The sequence below is a fragment of the Rhodofomes roseus genome (assembly GCF_022264815.1).
Source record: "Rhodofomes roseus strain CIRM-BRFM 1785 chromosome Unknown C8Q71scaffold_2, whole genome shotgun sequence".
Classification (NCBI taxonomy): domain Eukaryota; kingdom Fungi; phylum Basidiomycota; class Agaricomycetes; order Polyporales; family Fomitopsidaceae; genus Rhodofomes; species Rhodofomes roseus.
In genome coordinates, this window is record NW_025952958.1 from 1,834,015 (window position 1) to 1,852,149 (window position 18,135).

Consider the following 18,135-nt stretch of genomic DNA (forward strand, 5'->3'; position numbering starts at 1 on the left):
GACGGCGGCAAATTTCGTCACAGAGACAAGGTGTTAAAAGGTGCAGTCGCTGCAGCGAGGGGGCGTGAGAAAACCCCGTTACTGCCTTCGATCCCCTAGCGCGGCGTCTCCGGTCCGACGCCGCCCGAACCCGCCATGACCTCCAGGCAAGCTCCGCCGCACAGATTTGGCAGGTGTAGTAGTACTGACCGGCCCCCTCCAGATTGGACCGGCTCCTCCTCCTCCTCGACACCGGCTCAACCAGTTCCGTCAGAACAACAGCGGCCAAACAGTTGGCTCAATTAGCTGCCAAGAGCGTCATCGGCGATGTCTCTATCGTCGAAGACGATGTCAAGACTACCCGCCAGCATGCATACCTCGCCGACCAGTCCGCCTGGTCGGAGCTCATGGCGGTGGTAGCGCGGGTATGTGAAATCCATACCCTGACGCATACCACAATAATTTAACTGACGGTTGTAGATACTACCATGCCTCCACTCAAGATCGTACGAAACCCGTTCAGCCGCCTCAACAGCGCTTTCCCAGATATTTTCCCTAGTTCCACTCTGGCAGCCGGGGCCAGACGCGGACACCGTGCGCGATGTTTCCGTACATCCACCACCCGAATTTCCATCCTTCTCCGTGCGCGAGCTCATGGAGAAGGGTACTCTACTACTAGCATCGTCCGGCAAAGAATTTGTGAAACCCACCGGTATCCTTGCCAGCTCGTCCGAAGTCAAGAAGGCCAGAAAGGAGGCTATGGGTCGCCTCGGCTTAGACTTCCTGGACGGCTTTGGTGACGATGACGACATGGATATCGAGAAGGAGCTGGCTGCCGACGAGGGCGATCCAGACGTTGACATGGAGCCAGCCCCGAAGACCGAGGAAGAGTCTACGTGCATCTCGCCTGTCGACGTATCATCAAGTGCAAAGGTCAAGAAAGAGCCGTCGCCTCCAGCCCGCTCTGGAACCAGCACTCCCGTCATCCCAGCTCCTGTCACTCAGGACGTGACGATGGCAGACGACTCTGCGTTGTCTGCGCGTGAGCGAAATCGATTGAGGCGCAAGCGCAAGCCTGGAAATAACGCCTTCGTCGCAGCCCCTGCTCCGCCGGCGCAAGGTGCCGGTGCGAAATACAGCGCAGCACCCGCCGGCCAGTCCAAGTGCGCCCCAATTGTTTCCACTCACCTTGATGATACTGAAGTATTTTCGTAGGGCTCGTCTCATTGCTGCGGACGATCAGTCGGCCGCCGCAAGCAAGGCCGGTGGTGATAATTCACTGCGGGATACTGCCTCCCAGGAGAAAGTGGTCATTGACCCTTCAAAGGGCGGGGCTGTGTCACCCAAAGCGCAAAAGCAGTCGAAAGCGCTGGAGGTTCCACAGGGTCGTTGGGTGTGGGACGGTCTCGCCAAGATACTGGAGGTTGACCTCTTCAGCCCTGCATGGGAAGTGAGACACGGAGCCGCGATGGCACTGAGGGAGCTACTGAAGCTGCAGGGCAAATACGGTGGCATGCAGGGTAAGTATATCGTAGCGCTCAAACGGGATTGACCTCACGCGTTGTGGTCACGATCCACAGTTGGAGTTAGCTGGGACGACAACCTGCTCGCGCACGAGAAGTGGTGCAATGACCTTGCCGTGAAGTTCCTCTGCATATTTGTGCTTGACCGATTCGGCGACTTCGTCTCGGACCAGGTACGCAATGTACCCGTGTTCCGACCTGTGGCAGGCAGCTAATGCACGGTAAAGGTCGTCGCACCCGTACGAGAGACGGTCTCACAGACTCTTGCGTCCCTTCTCCTTCACATGCCTCGAAGATCCGTCCTACACGTCCATTCTATTCTGCTTCAGATGATCCGTCAGGATTTTCCAGTCCCTGTGAAGCCCATGCTTGCGAAGACCCGAGGGCCCGACAGAAACGCCGACAAGAGTCATGTATGGGAGGTTCGACACGCCGGCCTGCTGGGCATCAAGTACGAGGTCGCCGTCAGAAGCGACCTTGTGAGCGCTGTGAAAGCCGAAGACGGTCAAGATGATGGCCAGGATGGCAGAGATGTCTTGAAAGGCGTGGTCGATGCCGCCGTCCTAGGGTGCGTGCACACCATGACCATACTTACCCATTGCTGACCGACGTACAGCTTGGGCGACCGCGATGATGACGTCCGTTCAGTTGCAGCGTCCTGCCTGCTCCCCGTCGCCGCTCATCTCGTGGACCGTTTGCCCGAAGAATTACCGCGAGTACTCGCGGTGCTTTGGAGTTGTCTCAGCGATATGAAAGATGATTTGAGTTCCAGCGTCGGTGCAGTGATGGACCTGCTTGGTGAGCACCATCCCGTCCATCAACCCGTGACTCCTGCTGATAACGCGCTCAGGCAAGCTGGTCACGTATGACGAAGTCATTCAGATCATAGCCGACCAGACGCGATCGTAGGTAGCCTAACACTTCGAAGTGGTATAAGCTGACGGGTGGCATAGGCACCCGATCACGGTGCTTGCACCGACATTGTTCCCGTTCTTCCGCCACACCATCGCCAATGTTCGACTCGCCGTAGTCAACACGCTCCAGACCTTCATGACAGTCACGTCTCTTCCGAAGGACTGGATGATTCTCCCGTACCTCCGTCTTCTCTATCAGAACCTCATTGTCGAGGAGCGCAGCGACATCCGCGATACCACTCTAGCCACCTGGCGGCTCGTTCTCTCCATCCTGAGCTCGGTGGATGGCTGGCTAGAGTCTCTGGTTACACAGCAGGTCTTACTAGAATGGTATGCTGTCCTGATGACCCCTCTCGGGCTGCCGCTTGACGCGTCGGCTTTCTATGACGCAACCGCCGCGATGGAACAGGACGGCGTGTCCGAGCGGCATAACGTCGATAAGAATATGCTTGCGCAGGACCTGGCGCTTGTTTCTGTCGAAACCGTGCTGAAGGCCCGAGTTGCAGCAGCATCGGCATTGGCGCATATCATTGCGTCCTGGCCAAGCAATGTACGTACTTTCACAATGAGAATCTACATGGTATGCCTTGCTAATGTTTTCTACGTCGTAGCAGACCCAAGGCCTTTCGCTTGACGATACCTTCCGCCCCATCTTGCTTCACTATCTGGAGTCGACAAGTATGCTTCAGAAGTTCCTGGCTGCCATTATCTCCGAAGAGTGGGCCAAGGAGCATGATGCTAAGCAGGGCCCTTCAGCTCCCTTGCTCATCGATAAGTCGACCCTGGCTACTGAGATCAGCGACAAGACGCTCTCCTGGCTACAAGCGGAGCCTCCTGCGGCATATCACGAGATGGCCTTCACTCTGGCTCGTATCCATGGGGAATGTTACAATCTCTTGCAATCGTTCGCGTATGACTGCAAGTTGCCCCAATCGTCGATACCAACATTGGGCACGGAGGTCGATATCACCGGAACGAAGCCAGGCTGCTTCACCGTACAGACGGCGCAGGAGGCGGTAGGGGAGATGTTCGACAAGCTTAAGGCCAGTCTTGGTCGGACGAAGAAGCGGGAGCTCGCTATCATCAAAGAGAAGCGCGTAAAGGTCGTCGCGAGCGTTGAACGGTACGTGGAAGTCAAGGCGCAGTACGACGTCCGCGTGTCGGCTGCGTTTTCGGCGGCCTTCGTTGCCTTCAAGGGTACGCCGGACAAGGTTAGCCCCATCGTCAAAGGGATCATGAACAGCATCAAGGTAAGCACAGAGACCTTTCCTTTGAGTCATCTGACTTATAACCACGCCCTTCAGACCGAGGACAACGTCGATCTGCAGATCCGTTCAGCAGTTGCAGTCGCCGCCTTCGTCGACTTCTGTGTGCAGCGCGACTTGGCCCAGCCTCCGGACAAGATTGTGAAGAACCTCTGTACCTTCCTTTGCCAGGACACCGACCAGACTCCGACATTTGCTTATGCTAGGAAGACGCTTGCGGGCATTCTGTCATTTCCCAAATCGGCTTCGCACAGCACTGCCAAAGAAGAGAAGAGCGCGCCTACCCCTGAGGAGGCTGCGAGGGCACATTTGTCGCGCAGAGGCGCGCAACTTGCCTTCGTGGAGCTGTCCAAAAATTTTGGAGCTCGACTGCTGGATGCTGTACCGAAGATGTGGCAGTCTATGGCCGGAGGCCTCGTCAGTGCCTGTTCGACCGGTGAGTACCGTCGCTGACTAGAATACGCCAAGACTAACTTCTTGCAGACGACGTCGAGAAGATGGACAAGTTGCTCGAAAAGCAGTCTGGGCAGGACGTCATCGACTCGTTCAGCGTCTTGGAGGCCATCGTACCGACGTTCCACGAGTCGTTATGGCCCAAGTTCACCGACATCTTCCCCATGATTATCCTCGCTCTTCGCAGTCGCTTTGCTATCATCAGACAGGCAGCTGCTAAGTGCTTCGCCACGATGTGCGATACGATGACAATCGACGCTATGCGGGCCGTCATTGAGACGGTCATACCCTTCCTCGGCGACGCAGTCAACCTCTCGAACAGGCAGGGTGCCACTGAGCTAATTTATCGTGAGTGAACATCCCCGTATGTGCGACGCCACTCGCTCACGCCTGCTACAGACATCGTACAAAGGCTGGACATGAAGGCATTGCCGTACGTCATCTTCATGGTCGTTCCTGTCCTAGGTCGGATGAGCGATCCGGACGACGACATCCGCGCGACGGCGACCAATACGTTTGCGTCACTAGTGAAGATGGTTCCATTAGAGGTCAGCTTGACGGTCTGCACGACTCACGGCCACGTCGTTAATGTTTCTCTCAGACCGGTCTGCCAGATCCCCCAGGTTTCTCTCAGGAGCTGCTCCAGCGTCGTGACGAAGAGCGCCAATTCCTCATGCAGTTGTTGGACGGCAGCAAAGTACAGCAGTATAATATCCCGGTCAAGATCAAGGCTGAGCTTCGCAAGTACCAACAGGAGGGCGTCAACTGGCTCGCCTTCCTTGCGAAGTATCAGTTACACGGTATCCTTTGCGACGGTACGTTCATGATCCGTAGTTTTCGGGGTAAAGACTCAATTGTATTCCAGACATGGGTCTCGGCAAGACGTTGCAGTCCATCTGCATCCTGGCAAGCAAGCATCATGAGCGTGCTAAGAAGCATGAGGAGACGAAGTCGCCCGACTCAGTCCACCTTCCGTCTCTCATCGTCTGCCCGCCGACGCTCACGGGGCACTGGTACTACGAAATCCTGAAGTACACCGACAATCTCAAACCCGTCATGTACACCGGTAACTCGAGAGAGCGGAGCAAGCTTCTGTTGAGGCTCAAAAAGTATGACGTCATCATCACGTCGTACGAAGTCGTGCGCAACGACATCACTAGCCTCGAGGATATCAACTGGCACTACTGTATTCTAGATGAAGGCCACATCATCAAGAATGCGAAGACGAAGCTCACCAAGGCTGTGAAGTGCATCCGTGCGCATCATCGTCTCATCTTGTCCGGGACGCCTATCCAGAACAACGTCTTGGAGCTCTGGAGCTTGTTCGACTTCTTGATGCCTGGGTTCCTGGGCAGCGAGACGTCCTTCAACGAGCGCTTCAGCAAGCCTATCTTGTCGAACAGAGATGGCAAGTCGAAGAACGGTGAAGCAGGTATGTGGGTATAGTGAAGCGAGTGGGATGGACACTGACAAATGGATACAGCTGCGCTTGCGCTCGAGGCGTTACATAAGCAAGTCCTGCCATTCCTTCTGCGTCGGTTGAAGGAAGACGTCTTGAACGACCTCCCGCCGAAGATCATACAGGACTACTATTGCGAGTTGTCAGGCTTGCAGAAGTATCTCTACGACGACTTCTCGAGGTCACGGGCTGGCGCAACAGCGGAGGACGTCGTGCGTTCCGACAAGGGACAGAGCGGGGGTCAACAGCACGTCTTCCAGTCGCTGCAATACCTGCGCAAGCTGTGTAATCACCCTGCACTCGTGCTGAAGGACAAGCAGGCCATCCTCGATGCGTTGGCGAATGCTGGGCATAAAGCTGACAAGCCCAAGTTGAGCGACATCCAACACGCGCCAAAGCTTCTCGCCCTGAAGTGAGTATCATCACTGCGGCGATACCGTTATGTTGCTGACCAAGCGTCGGTTGCAGACAACTCCTCGTTGATTGCGGGATCGGCGTGGGGTCTGGCGTATCTGGAGAGATTGCCAAGTCCGAGCTTGCGGACGCCGAACCAACCTCGTCGGGAGCATTCTCGCAGCACCGCGTCCTCATTTTCTGCCAGATGAAACAGATGCTGGACATCATAGAGAAGGACCTCTTCAAGCCGCACATGCCTGCCGTCACCTACATGCGGCTGGACGGTAGCACCGACGCTAACAAGCGCCACGCGATCGTCCAAACTTTCAACTCTGACCCAAGTATCGACTGTCTCCTCCTCACGACCCATGTTGGTGGCCTTGGACTGACGTTGACGGGTGCCGATACGGTCATCTTCGTGGAGCACGACTGGAATCCGATGAAGGATCTCCAAGCCATGGATCGTGCCCACCGTATAGGCCAGAAGAAAGTCGTCAACGTCTACCGGCTCATCACTAAGGGTACTCTGGAAGAGAAGATCATGGGGTGCGTCGCCTCTGTACGTTATATTATGGGCTGCGCTGACTTCAAAATCCAATAGCCTGCAACGATTCAAGCTCAACATCGCCAACTCCATTGTTACGCAGCAGAACTCTGGCCTAGCGTCCATGGACACAGACCATGTCCTGGACCTCTTCAGACGCACCACGGAGAATGAAGAATCGGCCGGGGCGATGAAGAAAGAAAAGGAGCTGCAGGCATTGCCCGGGCAGCGGAACGTCCTAAAGGGGTTGGAAGACCTGCCTCCGGAGGAGGAGTACGAAGGTCTAGACCTATCGAGCTTCATGGGCTCACTTGGACGGCAGTAAGTGGTATTTTATTTGTCAGTTCCTGGACCATCCCGTACAGCACTAGACTCGATAGAGGTGTAACTCGACTGTATTTGTAGGATACCATTGCCCGTACGTACGTCTATGACTGTATAATGTCTGTCTCACTACGCCATGCTCCTATGAATGTAATGCACTGTAGCTAGCTTGCAAATAGGTATAATATCCATGCTCTTCGTCGCTGGTCTGCGAGTCATCCAATGTGTGGGCGCGTGATATCAGCGGTATGAGAACGATCTAGGATGATCGACGCGGCAGGCATGTCGTTGGGCGATAAGTGCAGGCCGACACAGAGCCGCTGCTTATCGCCTCCCACCGCGAGCCCTTTCTGTGATATCGCCCGCGACGGTACCCCAGGCATGCACTGCATAGGCACCACCACGGTCACCCAGAACTCGAGACCTCCTCGTGGTCCCGGGGGGTTAGTAGTCCTTCGGGATGAAGCTAACATGCGCTATAAGGGACTCAGGACCTCACGGTCGCTGCCCCAGGATGAGGTCGACCCTCGAAGACCCATCCAACCCTGCAAAGGGCCGGAGGCAACTCCATCTGTCGCAAGACAGCCCACCCGTATGAGACGAGGAAAATCCTCCCCCTCCACCGGTGCAAAAAGACTCCTCATACGCTCCAGATGCCCCTTCTCGCCTCAAGGTCTATCACCAACGGTAGACCTACCCGCAATGAGGCGCCTATGTACCGTAGATAGCGCCTATTCCCCCCCTTTTTTTAAGGTTCAGCCACCATTGAGAAACTGTAAAGCACACCGCACCCATCTGTATAGCTTCAGCCACCCCACCACGCCGTCCGAACTATACAGTACCTCCCCGGGTAGATCCGTGGCAGGACTTTCTATTTACGGAAACCACCCCAATAGGTAGCAAATCAACACACACCGTGCCACCCCAAACACTATACAGCACCTCTCCGGAAAAACGCCATATCACCAGTTGCCGAATATGGCAACTGCACAAAAGCGGACGCAAGCCAGCGCATACAGGTTGCCATGCCCCAACGAGCATGGCCACAATACGATTTGGATCTCTGTCCCCCTGCCCAGGCCACGGGTGGGGTCTACACAACACATAAAGCATGCGCTTGACGTAAAATGAGCGTTAGACAGTGTCTGATACGCCACTGGAAGGCGCTGGAGAGGATACGTATGCACAATACGTAAAGACCGGGAAGGCGCTCTATGAGTGCGTTAAATACGGGAGGAGCAGACGTTGAATAAACGCTCACCCTACGAGCCCCAAGCAAAGACGCACCCGTCGCCCTCATCCGCAGATGCCAGCAGAGCGGAAGAATCGAACAAAACGAGCCGCCTCGACGGCATCAACAACCTCCAGGAGCATTGCGGCGAAGAGAAGACAACCCTTCCCTCTGCCATCCTTCTCCCTCCCACCTACAAACGACACGTCAATCACCGTCAGAGTTCTCCCTCTACCCATCGTCGGGAAAGGACTGGGTCCAGGACTCACCTGGACGATTGACGAACGCCCGGCGGAACAGCTCGAAAAAGGAAGGCGTGTCATCTTCTCCACGGACGCCCAAACGTCCGGATTAGGGAACCTCTCGGCAATCTCCGACCTACGTAGGCACTGGGTCACGTTCATAGTGACTGGCGCCGATAAGCCGTGCAGCCTACGCGTGCCGATCCCATGGGCGTCCCTCGGGGACTTAGAGGGATACACACATCAGCACCACTACTTCAACCTCCCAAACCTCCCTCCGCCGCACCCCTCCTTCGCCGAGAGACCGGCTTTCCAAAACGAGAAGGAGAACCCGTACGAGTTCGATATAGAAGAGGACGACATCCCCTCCCTCGCAAAGAGAATCACGAATATCACCAATGCGTAGGATAACGGCAGGCAGGAGATCTGAGCGGACGAGACTCTGTCAAATGTATGTAACGACGCCCGTCAAAGATAAAAACGCGCTACTGGCTGACAGCCAGGCCCCGATTTGATGCGCAAAGAAGCAGCAATGACAGCGGCCTCTCACCGCCAAAGCTCTTTCAGGTAACTCCCCGTACTATCCCCCGCGGCCTCCCGACCACGTAGCAGGCGCGGACATACATGCCGTGGCGGGCGCTCGGCATGTTAGACAATCCCAACGAACGGAATTTGAGAGAAGTACGAGCCCTCGTCCAAACCTACAGCCAAACTACCCAAACGAGAGATCCCTCAGCAGGCCGAGAGGAAACAAACCGAAGCGACATGGTAGAAGCGCAAGCAACACGAGGATGCGGGCGGGAAGATAACCGCCTTTCAGCAGCAGAACACCCCCATCCTCCACGACACTTCCTCGGCGACGGCTGCCTCACCTCAAGCGCCATTACAGCACGGCGCGACCCTGTCCATCCCGTAACGTCCTGTGCTCGGCAAGTACCACCGTCACGCCATGCCTTTTCCGTGAGTGAGCGAGAATCTGAATTACTCCCGCCTCAGGCTCAAAACCAGAGGACACATTCCCCATCACACCCAAAACGCTCTTCTCGAACCGTCACTCTCGCACCTACGCAGTAACAATGCACACCAACGTCTCCCAGAACGCGTCGCAGCCTGGCGAAAACGAGCCGTCCACAGGCCTCACCGCCAAAATGGTATGTCAGGCCCTTTTGCCGTATACGACCACGGCAATAACACAGCTACAGGCCGATAGTCGCGCCCCGAGCCCTCAGAACGGTCGTACCTCCCCCGCCTCTGACGACCCTAGGAGCTTCGCCGACGTCACGGCGGGTCGCCCCGCTACCCCGCCGGCCCCGGCGAGTGACGGTATGCCACGCACCCCAAGGCTTCGGCCAACTTTTGTCCTTGGCGAGATTCCTTACCTCAGCCTTGCAGCCCCGACCTCCAACTCAGAGCAGACGCAGGCGCTCTCGATCCCGGAGGCCCTGCCGGACGAAACGAGCTTCCCGCCCTTGGACATCGCGCCTCCTACCCAGGCTCCGACCACTGAAACTGCCAAAAGCAAGAAAGCGGCTCGGAAGCAGGCTGCGAAGCTGAAGAAAACCACGAACCGCGACACATCAGGTTTTCGTGCAATTCCTCTGACAGGCCCTGTCAGGGGCTTCATAAGCGGTCAGAACGCTTCAGATCACATCAGAACGGTTCATTTGGCCAGTCCTCAAGGTGTCGAATTTTCGCAAATTGTTGTTGTCAGATAGAATTCTCAGACATCTTCAGAAAGTCTCAGAGTGGTCCAGAGTGGTCAGACAATGTGTCAGACTCTCAGTGACCTCAGATGTCATATGCTCAACAACAATATATTTCCGTCACTGTAGACAGCTCTAATGGCATACTACTGTATATACATGGGGAGTACACAAGAGAACGAACCAACAAACACGTAACAGCACTCCACGGCAACACTCACACTAAGCTCGCGCCCGCTGCTACCCGGTGGGCCCATGCACATCAAGACTCTGTTTGTCGAGCACATAAGCTTAGACCTTGCTCGACGCGTGCGGGTCGTCCGCCGTGCTCGCGCGTGAGCTCATCGGGCTGGTGCGCCGGTGCTTGGCGGCCTGGCTTCTCGAGCTAGAGGCGCGCTCATCTTCGGCGGCGGGCCTATAAGGATTTGGCTGAGGGTCCGTTGGGTGCGAGATCTTGTGCTTCTGGCCTGAAGAACTCGTGCTGGACCTCGGTTCGTTGGAACTAATTGAAGAGCGTGACGCCTTGTCGGACGTCACGCGGTTAAAACAATTCGTCGGCCTCGAGAGGAACTGCGTGAGCCCATTCAAGGGCAAGACAGAACATGGCAATGTTCCCGGAGACGCGGAACCCGTGCCAGGGAAGACAATCTCAGGCGGGCTGAGGGAGTTGGAGGATGTGCCGCGGGGCCACGACGGGTCGTCACAAGAAAGAGTGTCGTAGCAAAACGAGGGTAATTGATTAAAATGCTCAAGCCCCGGTAAGGTATACGTCCTGTGATTGATATTAGTGGATGGGGTTGTGGGCGCTGCGCAGCGATGTCGTGTACGCACCTGACGCATAGGGTTTTACAGCCATACCCCAGGTCTTGTACGACGAGTAGACAGTAGGTAGAGAGGCGAGATGAACGAATCCGTCGACGTCGACGTTAGGGGGAGACCTGCGCGCGCTGGCATTCGTTCAACTGCACTTGCCAGGCAAGGTCGCAAGACGACAAGAGCTGTACTCACCTGATCACTCTGCCTTCTACCCACGTCTTTCCCTTCCTTCGCGACCATCCTTCACCCCCCTCCCCCGTTGGAGTTGCGCGTCGCTTGGAGCCCGTTGTGGCTGCTGGGCCACGCAATCGTGGGGCGCGTGGCCGGTTGATTCACGTGCCGACGTCTCTTGCGGACGGACCTGCACGTGTATTATCGAGGTAGGTAGAAGTGAAGCGAAGGTGGCGATGGGGGTGCCGAGGCCGAAGGTGGAGGTGTGGCGAAGTGCAGCGAGAGGATGGTAGCAAGCGCGCGTCACTGACGTGTCGCAGTGGCTGAGGCGCTTAGCACTTCAGCTGCGCCTGCGAGTCGTGCTCTCCTCCTCCACATCGACATTCACGTACCCAAGCACCTTCCCGCTCGCTCGCGCGGACATCCACCCGTCATCTGGTCACCCATCCTGCCATTGACTGACCCGCGTATTCGACCTATCCTGCACTGCTTGGGCCCTCGCCGGCACGACCCTCCGACGTGGCAGAGCTCTGCTGCTCGACCTCGACTTGCACCGGACGTTCCGCCCGCGCGTGGATGAGCCCACACGGACGTCTTCGTCGACCGCCTCCTCAGCCTATGTTACACCTTATAACCCTGACATACCATGACGACGGACGACTGGCGCGCGCGGCTCCGGACGTACGGATGCGGATAGAGAGCGAGCACGGGAGGGGGTTGGGATGGTGCGGACGTGAGGAAGCGCGAGACGAGGTGCGTATACCTCTACAATGCTGACATTATTACTGTTTACGTCCCACCCTCCGCCCTCCCGCCGACTCAACAGTCACAGCCGCAGCCTTTGACGAGTCCACGCACAGACGTGTCCGTTGACGCACTCAACGCGCCCCGCTGGGCAGTCTAATGCGCCGATCTCGCCATCGTGTTGGCTGGGGCCCGAGTGCAAGATTTCTGGGTAAGTCAATGCCCATTATTCGGTCTGCGCTGATCCTCACACTCGTAGCGCGACCTCGAACGCGCTCTCCACGCTAGCCCCGGTTGCACACCAGACGAGTGCCGCGCCGCGGGAGACTCTGTCTCGCAGACCCTCCACCATAGCGGCCGGCTACTCCCTCTGCGGTGACGGATCCGTCGGCGCACAGCGCAGTCGAGGACGCTCGCTTGGATCTGCCGGTCAACGCTCCCGCTGATGCCTGTTGCGTCGGTCTCCGCCTTCCGTTGAGAGCCTGAGGTGGCTACCCTCAAAGCCACCGCGACTGCGGCGTCCCGCGCACCGGACTTGTGATTCTGTGGGTGAGTATACCCAGCGGCACACACCGCAATCGTAACGTCTCCCTTCGCCCTCATGTCCTCTCCATCGCACTCGTGCTTTCTTCTTCTCCCTTGCGCTCTCCCTTCGTCGCCACTGCTCTCTCTTTGCCACCACCGCTCTCTCTTTGCCGCCACCACTCTCTCTTCGCCACCGCTGCTCTCTATTTGCCGCCACTCCGGGTCGGCCACATTGACTGTTCCGGTCACACTGATTGTAGGTGACACTGACTCTGCTCTGCTCTCCCCACCCTGACGTTGTCATCCAGACATCAAGAACATGATCTGGCATTGCCCCTCGACACCGCGCTGACGATGTGTAGCCCCTCCTCGCGATCGAACACCTCGTCGCCCACGCCCAACTCGCGCATCACGCCGTTCCCCGCGATGCAGTCCACCCACGCGTCCATCGTGCCACATCCCCATGCAGATGCGCTCCCGGACGCGTGTCTCCTCGCGGCGTAAAGCGGCGAGCTGTGCGTTCTGCACAGCGCGGTCGTGCTGCCGCCGGTGCGTCGTGTTCACGTGCCCGAGGCCTGTGCTGACGACTACGAGGACCTGTTTGAGTTGGTCGGTGAACACCTGCTTACATGCTGCGCTCCAATACGCAGATGTATATGTATTACAATCATTGTAGTAGACTTGATATCCATTGCATTTATGCCAAATTACGTGCAGGGGTTGTTTGTTGACGAAATGTGTGATATGTGCCGTCTGATGTACTGTGTTACTGACACTGTCTGACACCATCTGAGGCAAAATGAGAACATCTGACAACATGTGTTGTCTGGAGTGCCCTGATGCTCTGATGCTCTCTGAGAGCCAACCTTCAGATGTACATACCGTCAGAAAATGCACAGTTTCCTGATGCAAAGGCACCCCGCCCCCGTCGACGCCGCCGCCTACGGCGTCGCAGCAGCCCCCGGCAGCGGCAGCGCAACAGCCGCCTCTGACCCCGCAGCCGCCTCTCACTGACGAGACGCCGGGCCAAGACGGCAGGAAACGTCGTCGTGTCTCGCGCGAACGCGTGGAGGATGGCGGCGAGTCTTCTCAACTTCAACCCGTCGTCAGACTCCAGCAGTCTCCGGGCCCCCTCCTCGTGCAGTCTAGTGCGGCAAAGCCAACCCCAACGACCACGTCTGCGGTCATTATGAATCACGGCCCCGCCGCTAACTCCACGATGATTAACAACGAACGCGGGGAGTTCAGCCAGCTCCAAGCTCGCTCGACGATCGACCTAGCCTTCCCACCACCTCCCGTCGCCCACCCCTTCGCCGAATGGGACCCGGTGAACGGAGGGTACATCTGGAACCACCCACCGATGGCAGCCGACCCACACTGGCGCCCGAATGCGTCACCACGGAGATCTGGTGGCCCCCCGTCGGACGCCGCCCACTCTGACGATAATAGCTTCTACGCAGCCTCCTTCGACGACGTGATCAGGAGCTACAGGAGCCCCCCGCCGGGTCTGTCTGAGGTGTCCCCCGTACATCGTACCACGACAAATGCCCCTCCTCGCGCGCCCACGCAACCTCTCCCACCGTCAGCACCCGGCGGCATAATGAACCAGACCCAGGGAACACAGCCCGGGCTGAGCACGCGTACGCAGGACTTCCTCGCAATGAACGTCGACCTATCGAGCGATCCTAATGGAAGTATCCTTGCCCCGCCATGGCACAAGGAGCCTGGAAGGCCCAGGAGAGTCTTCACCGAGAACGCGAGCCTGCGGTACAAACCCTACCCCGGCTCGTCGGGCCGTCAGATGCCCATTGCCGCTCCTGTAAGCAGTCGCTTCGTCGTAAGGCCATGATACATGCTAAACAGCCTCGCCCACCATAGTCTCCACGAAGGCCGACGTACGCGACACAGCCCATTGCCCCTGTCTTACCAACCACTCCGCGCCCACGTAGCCACGCCCCCGCTCAACGCTTCGAACAACAGCCAGGCGACAGGGCGGAGTCCAGAGCGTCGGTACTCACGTACGTCTCGGTCAGACCCGCCAACGATAGACGCCCCTCACCGATCGACGTGGACGCTATGAGCATCGAAGGAGATGGCATCGAGATCACCCACCCTCCGATCTTCCAAAACGCCCAGCCGGCCGTCAACCCGGCCGCCCAGCCACAAGCTTTCCCGCAGTTCGCTTTCCAGCCGGCCCCCCAGCCTCCATCTCCTATGCTCCCCGACTTTCAGCCGGCCATTTTCGACAACGAGGCACCGCCTGACCCTCTTGACGACCATGCTGAACATGTCCTCAACCACCTTGACAACCCTGTTGAGGGTCCTGCGAGCGGCATCGACTGGGCAACCGTGGAGTTCACGGCCGAACCAGAAGACAAATGGCGGCGGATCCAATTCCGCACTCCGGACGGTATGTTCGAGGGTCAGTCGGAGGCCCAGGTGAAGAAATGGCGGGCCCTAGCTGCAAACGTCCACTGCGTCCTGGTGATGTTTGCTGCGCATGGGGCGTGCGATCGCGACAACGAGTACTGGACGCGTATCTCTCTACTCCATGAGCTCCTTCGCTACCGTTTCGGCGTCCCCGAGAGGCTGCTTGCACCAGAACTGGCCCCTGGCAGACGCCAAGTCGACAACACGGGCCCATGGTGCTTCCTCGTCCCTAACATCTCCGAGATACAAGAACTTGTCCTGACGGGCTTCGGATGGTGCTCGTCGCGCCACATCTCCGTCTACTTCATGCGCTTTCCTCCGCCGCCTCCGGATTTCCTCACCATCTTGGACGGCTCGCTAGCCTTCATGACGACAGAGCCCGCGATCGCACGAAAGATTGTCGTCGCGAGTTTCCTGCGGGAGCCTCTCTTCTCGACCACGATCGACACGATCAAGGACGACAAGAGGGCTGGTGCGAAAGGCAAGTGGGGTGAGACCCCGATAAAGGACGCCTTCAGGTCGATCGTCGAATCAATCAAGGTCCGCGTCATGCCACGAAAACTCTCGAAAGGCACGCCCAACCCCCTCTTTGTCATCTACTGCGACCCGCCGACTCTAAACGCGCGCGGTTGGACGACTTTCCGTGAAGCCGTTCTGCGACAACCCTTCGGAATGGTGGGCGGAGCCGCGGCCATCGTCTTCACCGAAGAATTCCGGTGCACGCTGTGCCACTCCACCGACCACAAGGTAGGCCTGTGCGACCTCCCCAAGCTGGAAGACTGGTACGGCCCGCGCCCCGCCGAGGACGGCCAGCAGCAGCCGACTGCTCCCGCTCGCGGAAACTTCAACAAACGTGGCGGCAACGCTAAGAGGGGTGGCGGGCAGAGCAACGACCGCAACCGGGGCCGCAAAGGCAACGCAGCGGCGAGCGGGAGTGGCCAGAACATCGACGCGACCACCCACGCTGCCTTCGCGCGCGCGGCTGGGAAGAGCTGGTACAACAAGAAGTAGATAGTTTTCCGCACGACTCGCGTGCGATGGAACGTTCTCTCACAATAACATGAACACTGTCTGTTCTTCGTGCTAGCCCATGTACTTTGGATACCTTTCTTGACACGTTATGAATACGTTTCGCGGACAATGCGTCCTCAAATCTCTCGAATAACCCGGCCTGCTTTAATTGCACAAGAAATAGTACCGTCATTATGGAACGTTCACATGGCAGACGACTAGAATGGAAGGATGCTCTCGCAACTCTCCCACTCAAGGCCAGTCTGCAACTGCTTATGTTCGAACACTAACACCTCCCGGTGCTCGGTGTGGCCCAAATATACTGACCGAATTCGGGACAGGAAAGCCCACTGATATCCGAGGAGACTTTCTTCACTCAGCGCGGGCACTACTAGACATGCCCAGCCTTAGTATGGCGAAGCCTGGTACAGGCATGTCCCCTGATAAGCCCAGGAGAGGCTTACGGCCCCTGCAATCGTTGTAGTAGGGGAACGGTATAAGCAACGGCGAACTTACAATCTGAACAAACACACATGGCTGATCGTACGGCAACCGGCTCACCTCTCCACCAACGGCGAGTAGCGCCCCTGCCTCCCATCCAAGGGCCCTCCGAGGACCCGCTGGTGGAACCTGGTGGTGGGACGACCGCAAGTAGACCCCCGTGGCAACCTACTGGCGGCCGGTCAACTCTTCCTCAAGATCAAGAACAATGCGATACCCCCCAACCCGCTACCGGAGCGCAGCGGGCAAAGAAGGGTCGCCACACGAAGGCGTCCCTCATGATCGGGTCCCTGAACATATGCGGACGAGGTAACCTATTTGGAACCCGAAATAACAAGTGGAATGAGATCAATCAGCTCCTGAGAGAGAAGAAAATCGGTATCCTGGCACTACAGGAAACGCACTTGGATGATGACTTGACGTCCGAAGTTCATAGACTATACGGCAGACGTGTTCGTGTCTTCAACAGCGAGTCTGCGAACTCCACAGGAGCGCAAGGTGTAGCTTTCGCACTTAACCGCGAAATAGTAGATACCTGTGGGATAGAAACCGAAGATATCGTACCAGGCCGAGCCTTGCTTCTTCGCATGAGATGGCACGCGGACCGCTCCCTCACGGTCCTGAACGTTTACGCTCCGAACGGCCATACGGAGAACGCAGCCTTCTGGACAACGCTCCGAGACCACTTCCTCCGGGCGAATACGAAGAAGCCAGACATTGTCTTGGGCGACTTCAATCTTGTCGAAGAAGCAATTGACCGGCTCCCAGCGAGGGAAGACCCGAGTGCCGCGGTGAAGTGTCTGAAGGAATTCATAGACACAGTGAGAGTGTCCGATGGCTGGCGCCTGTGTGAGCCAACAAAGAAAGACTATTCTTTCCCACAACGTGGGGGGTCCTCTTCCTCCCGTCTCGACCGTATATACGCCAGCAGGGACATATTGTCCCGCGCGTTAACATGGGAGATCCGTACCACTGGCGTCCCGACTGACCACTGCCTTGTGACGGCGACCATCACGGCGGCAGCCGCCCCCTACATCGGGAAAGGACGATGGGCTATGCCCGCCACGCTACTCTCAGACTCGACTTTTGTGGAAACCGCTGTCCGCCTGGGCGAAGAGAAGTGGGAAAAGGCCAAAGGAGCTGTCGGTGACAATAGAACCGACGATGCGAATCCGCAGACCCTGTTCAAGGAATTTAAAGACGAAGTGAGAGCCGCCGCAAGGAGGAGGATGCGAGAGAAGGTCCCCAAGCTGGAAGCAGCCATCCGCAAGACCCGCGATCACATACAAACCATAAGCTCGTCCACCTCCTTCAGTAATGACAGTGAGCAGCAAAGAGAAGTCGGGATTCTGCGCGACAGACTGCATGGCCTAGAACGGAAACGCCACGGCCAGGTACAGGCCTCAACAACCGCGAGGTACATCCTCAACGCTGAATGCCCGAGTAAGTACTGGTCTGCGGTAAACAAAGAAAGGAAGCCACGAGACCTTTTCTACTCCCTGCAAGTCCCGAACTCCTCACCAATACGATATGCCACCAAGTCACGAGATATGGCTGAGCTGGCAAGAAACTATCACGACAACTTACAAGTTGCCGACTCTGTCCAAGACTCGCCAGAGACATCTAGGACACGGGAGGCGTCCATTCTATCAGCCCTCAATGGGATAACCGCGCACCTCCCAACAGAAGATGCAGCAAGCCTAACTCCGGAACTCTCTGAGGAGGAGATCCTGGAATCCATAAAGAAGGCTGGCCCGGGTAAAGCGTCAGGCCTTGATGGTATCCCATACGAACTGTGGCTCACCTTGCACGAACGGTGGACATGGTGTACATCGAAAACAAAGCATAAGTTCAATTGTCTTAACTTTATGCGCTTGCTGTACCGCGACATCGATAGGTATGGC

The 18,135-nt window shown here is 57.2% G+C and overlaps 5 protein-coding genes across 5 annotated transcripts; all 5 read left to right on the forward strand.

Moving 5' to 3' along the window:
• The first annotated feature begins 76 nt into the window (after positions 1-76).
• Positions 77-7,053, forward strand: C8Q71DRAFT_735590 (SNF2 chromatin remodeling protein). The gene is made up of 18 exons (XM_047922489.1): positions 77-146; positions 203-404; positions 460-1,142; positions 1,195-1,499; positions 1,560-1,675; positions 1,730-2,070; positions 2,119-2,300; positions 2,353-2,407; positions 2,456-2,966; positions 3,028-3,666; positions 3,721-4,117; positions 4,165-4,482; positions 4,534-4,682; positions 4,736-4,949; positions 5,000-5,566; positions 5,618-6,005; positions 6,062-6,535; positions 6,591-7,053. Exons 1-18 carry the CDS (start codon positions 136-138, stop codon positions 6,856-6,858), a joined length of 5,820 nt encoding a protein of 1,939 aa, XP_047784065.1. The 5' UTR covers positions 77-135; the 3' UTR covers positions 6,859-7,053.
• A 1,110-nt stretch (positions 7,054-8,163) lies between these two features.
• Positions 8,164-8,736, forward strand: C8Q71DRAFT_720401 (uncharacterized protein; the record flags this gene model as incomplete). Its single annotated transcript, XM_047921363.1, has 1 exon — positions 8,164-8,736. The coding sequence occupies one exon, from the start codon at positions 8,164-8,166 to the stop codon at positions 8,734-8,736; it is 573 nt and encodes a 190-aa protein (XP_047784066.1).
• A 670-nt stretch (positions 8,737-9,406) lies between these two features.
• C8Q71DRAFT_720402 (uncharacterized protein) lies at positions 9,407-10,754 on the forward strand (the record flags this gene model as incomplete). Its single annotated transcript, XM_047921364.1, has 4 exons — positions 9,407-9,481; positions 9,527-9,653; positions 9,723-9,911; positions 10,507-10,754. The coding sequence occupies 4 exons, from the start codon at positions 9,407-9,409 to the stop codon at positions 10,752-10,754; spliced, it is 639 nt and encodes a 212-aa protein (XP_047784067.1).
• A 2,754-nt stretch (positions 10,755-13,508) lies between these two features.
• C8Q71DRAFT_720403 (uncharacterized protein) lies at positions 13,509-15,730 on the forward strand (the record flags this gene model as incomplete). Its single annotated transcript, XM_047921365.1, has 2 exons — positions 13,509-14,108; positions 14,168-15,730. 2 exons carry the CDS (start codon positions 13,509-13,511, stop codon positions 15,728-15,730), a joined length of 2,163 nt encoding a protein of 720 aa, XP_047784068.1.
• A 734-nt stretch (positions 15,731-16,464) lies between these two features.
• C8Q71DRAFT_671789 (Endonuclease/exonuclease/phosphatase) lies at positions 16,465-17,697 on the forward strand (the record flags this gene model as incomplete). Its single annotated transcript, XM_047919673.1, has 1 exon — positions 16,465-17,697. A coding segment is annotated over one exon (1,233 nt), but the record flags the coding sequence as incomplete, so codon positions are not given.
• Between the last annotated feature and the right edge of the window lie 438 nt (positions 17,698-18,135).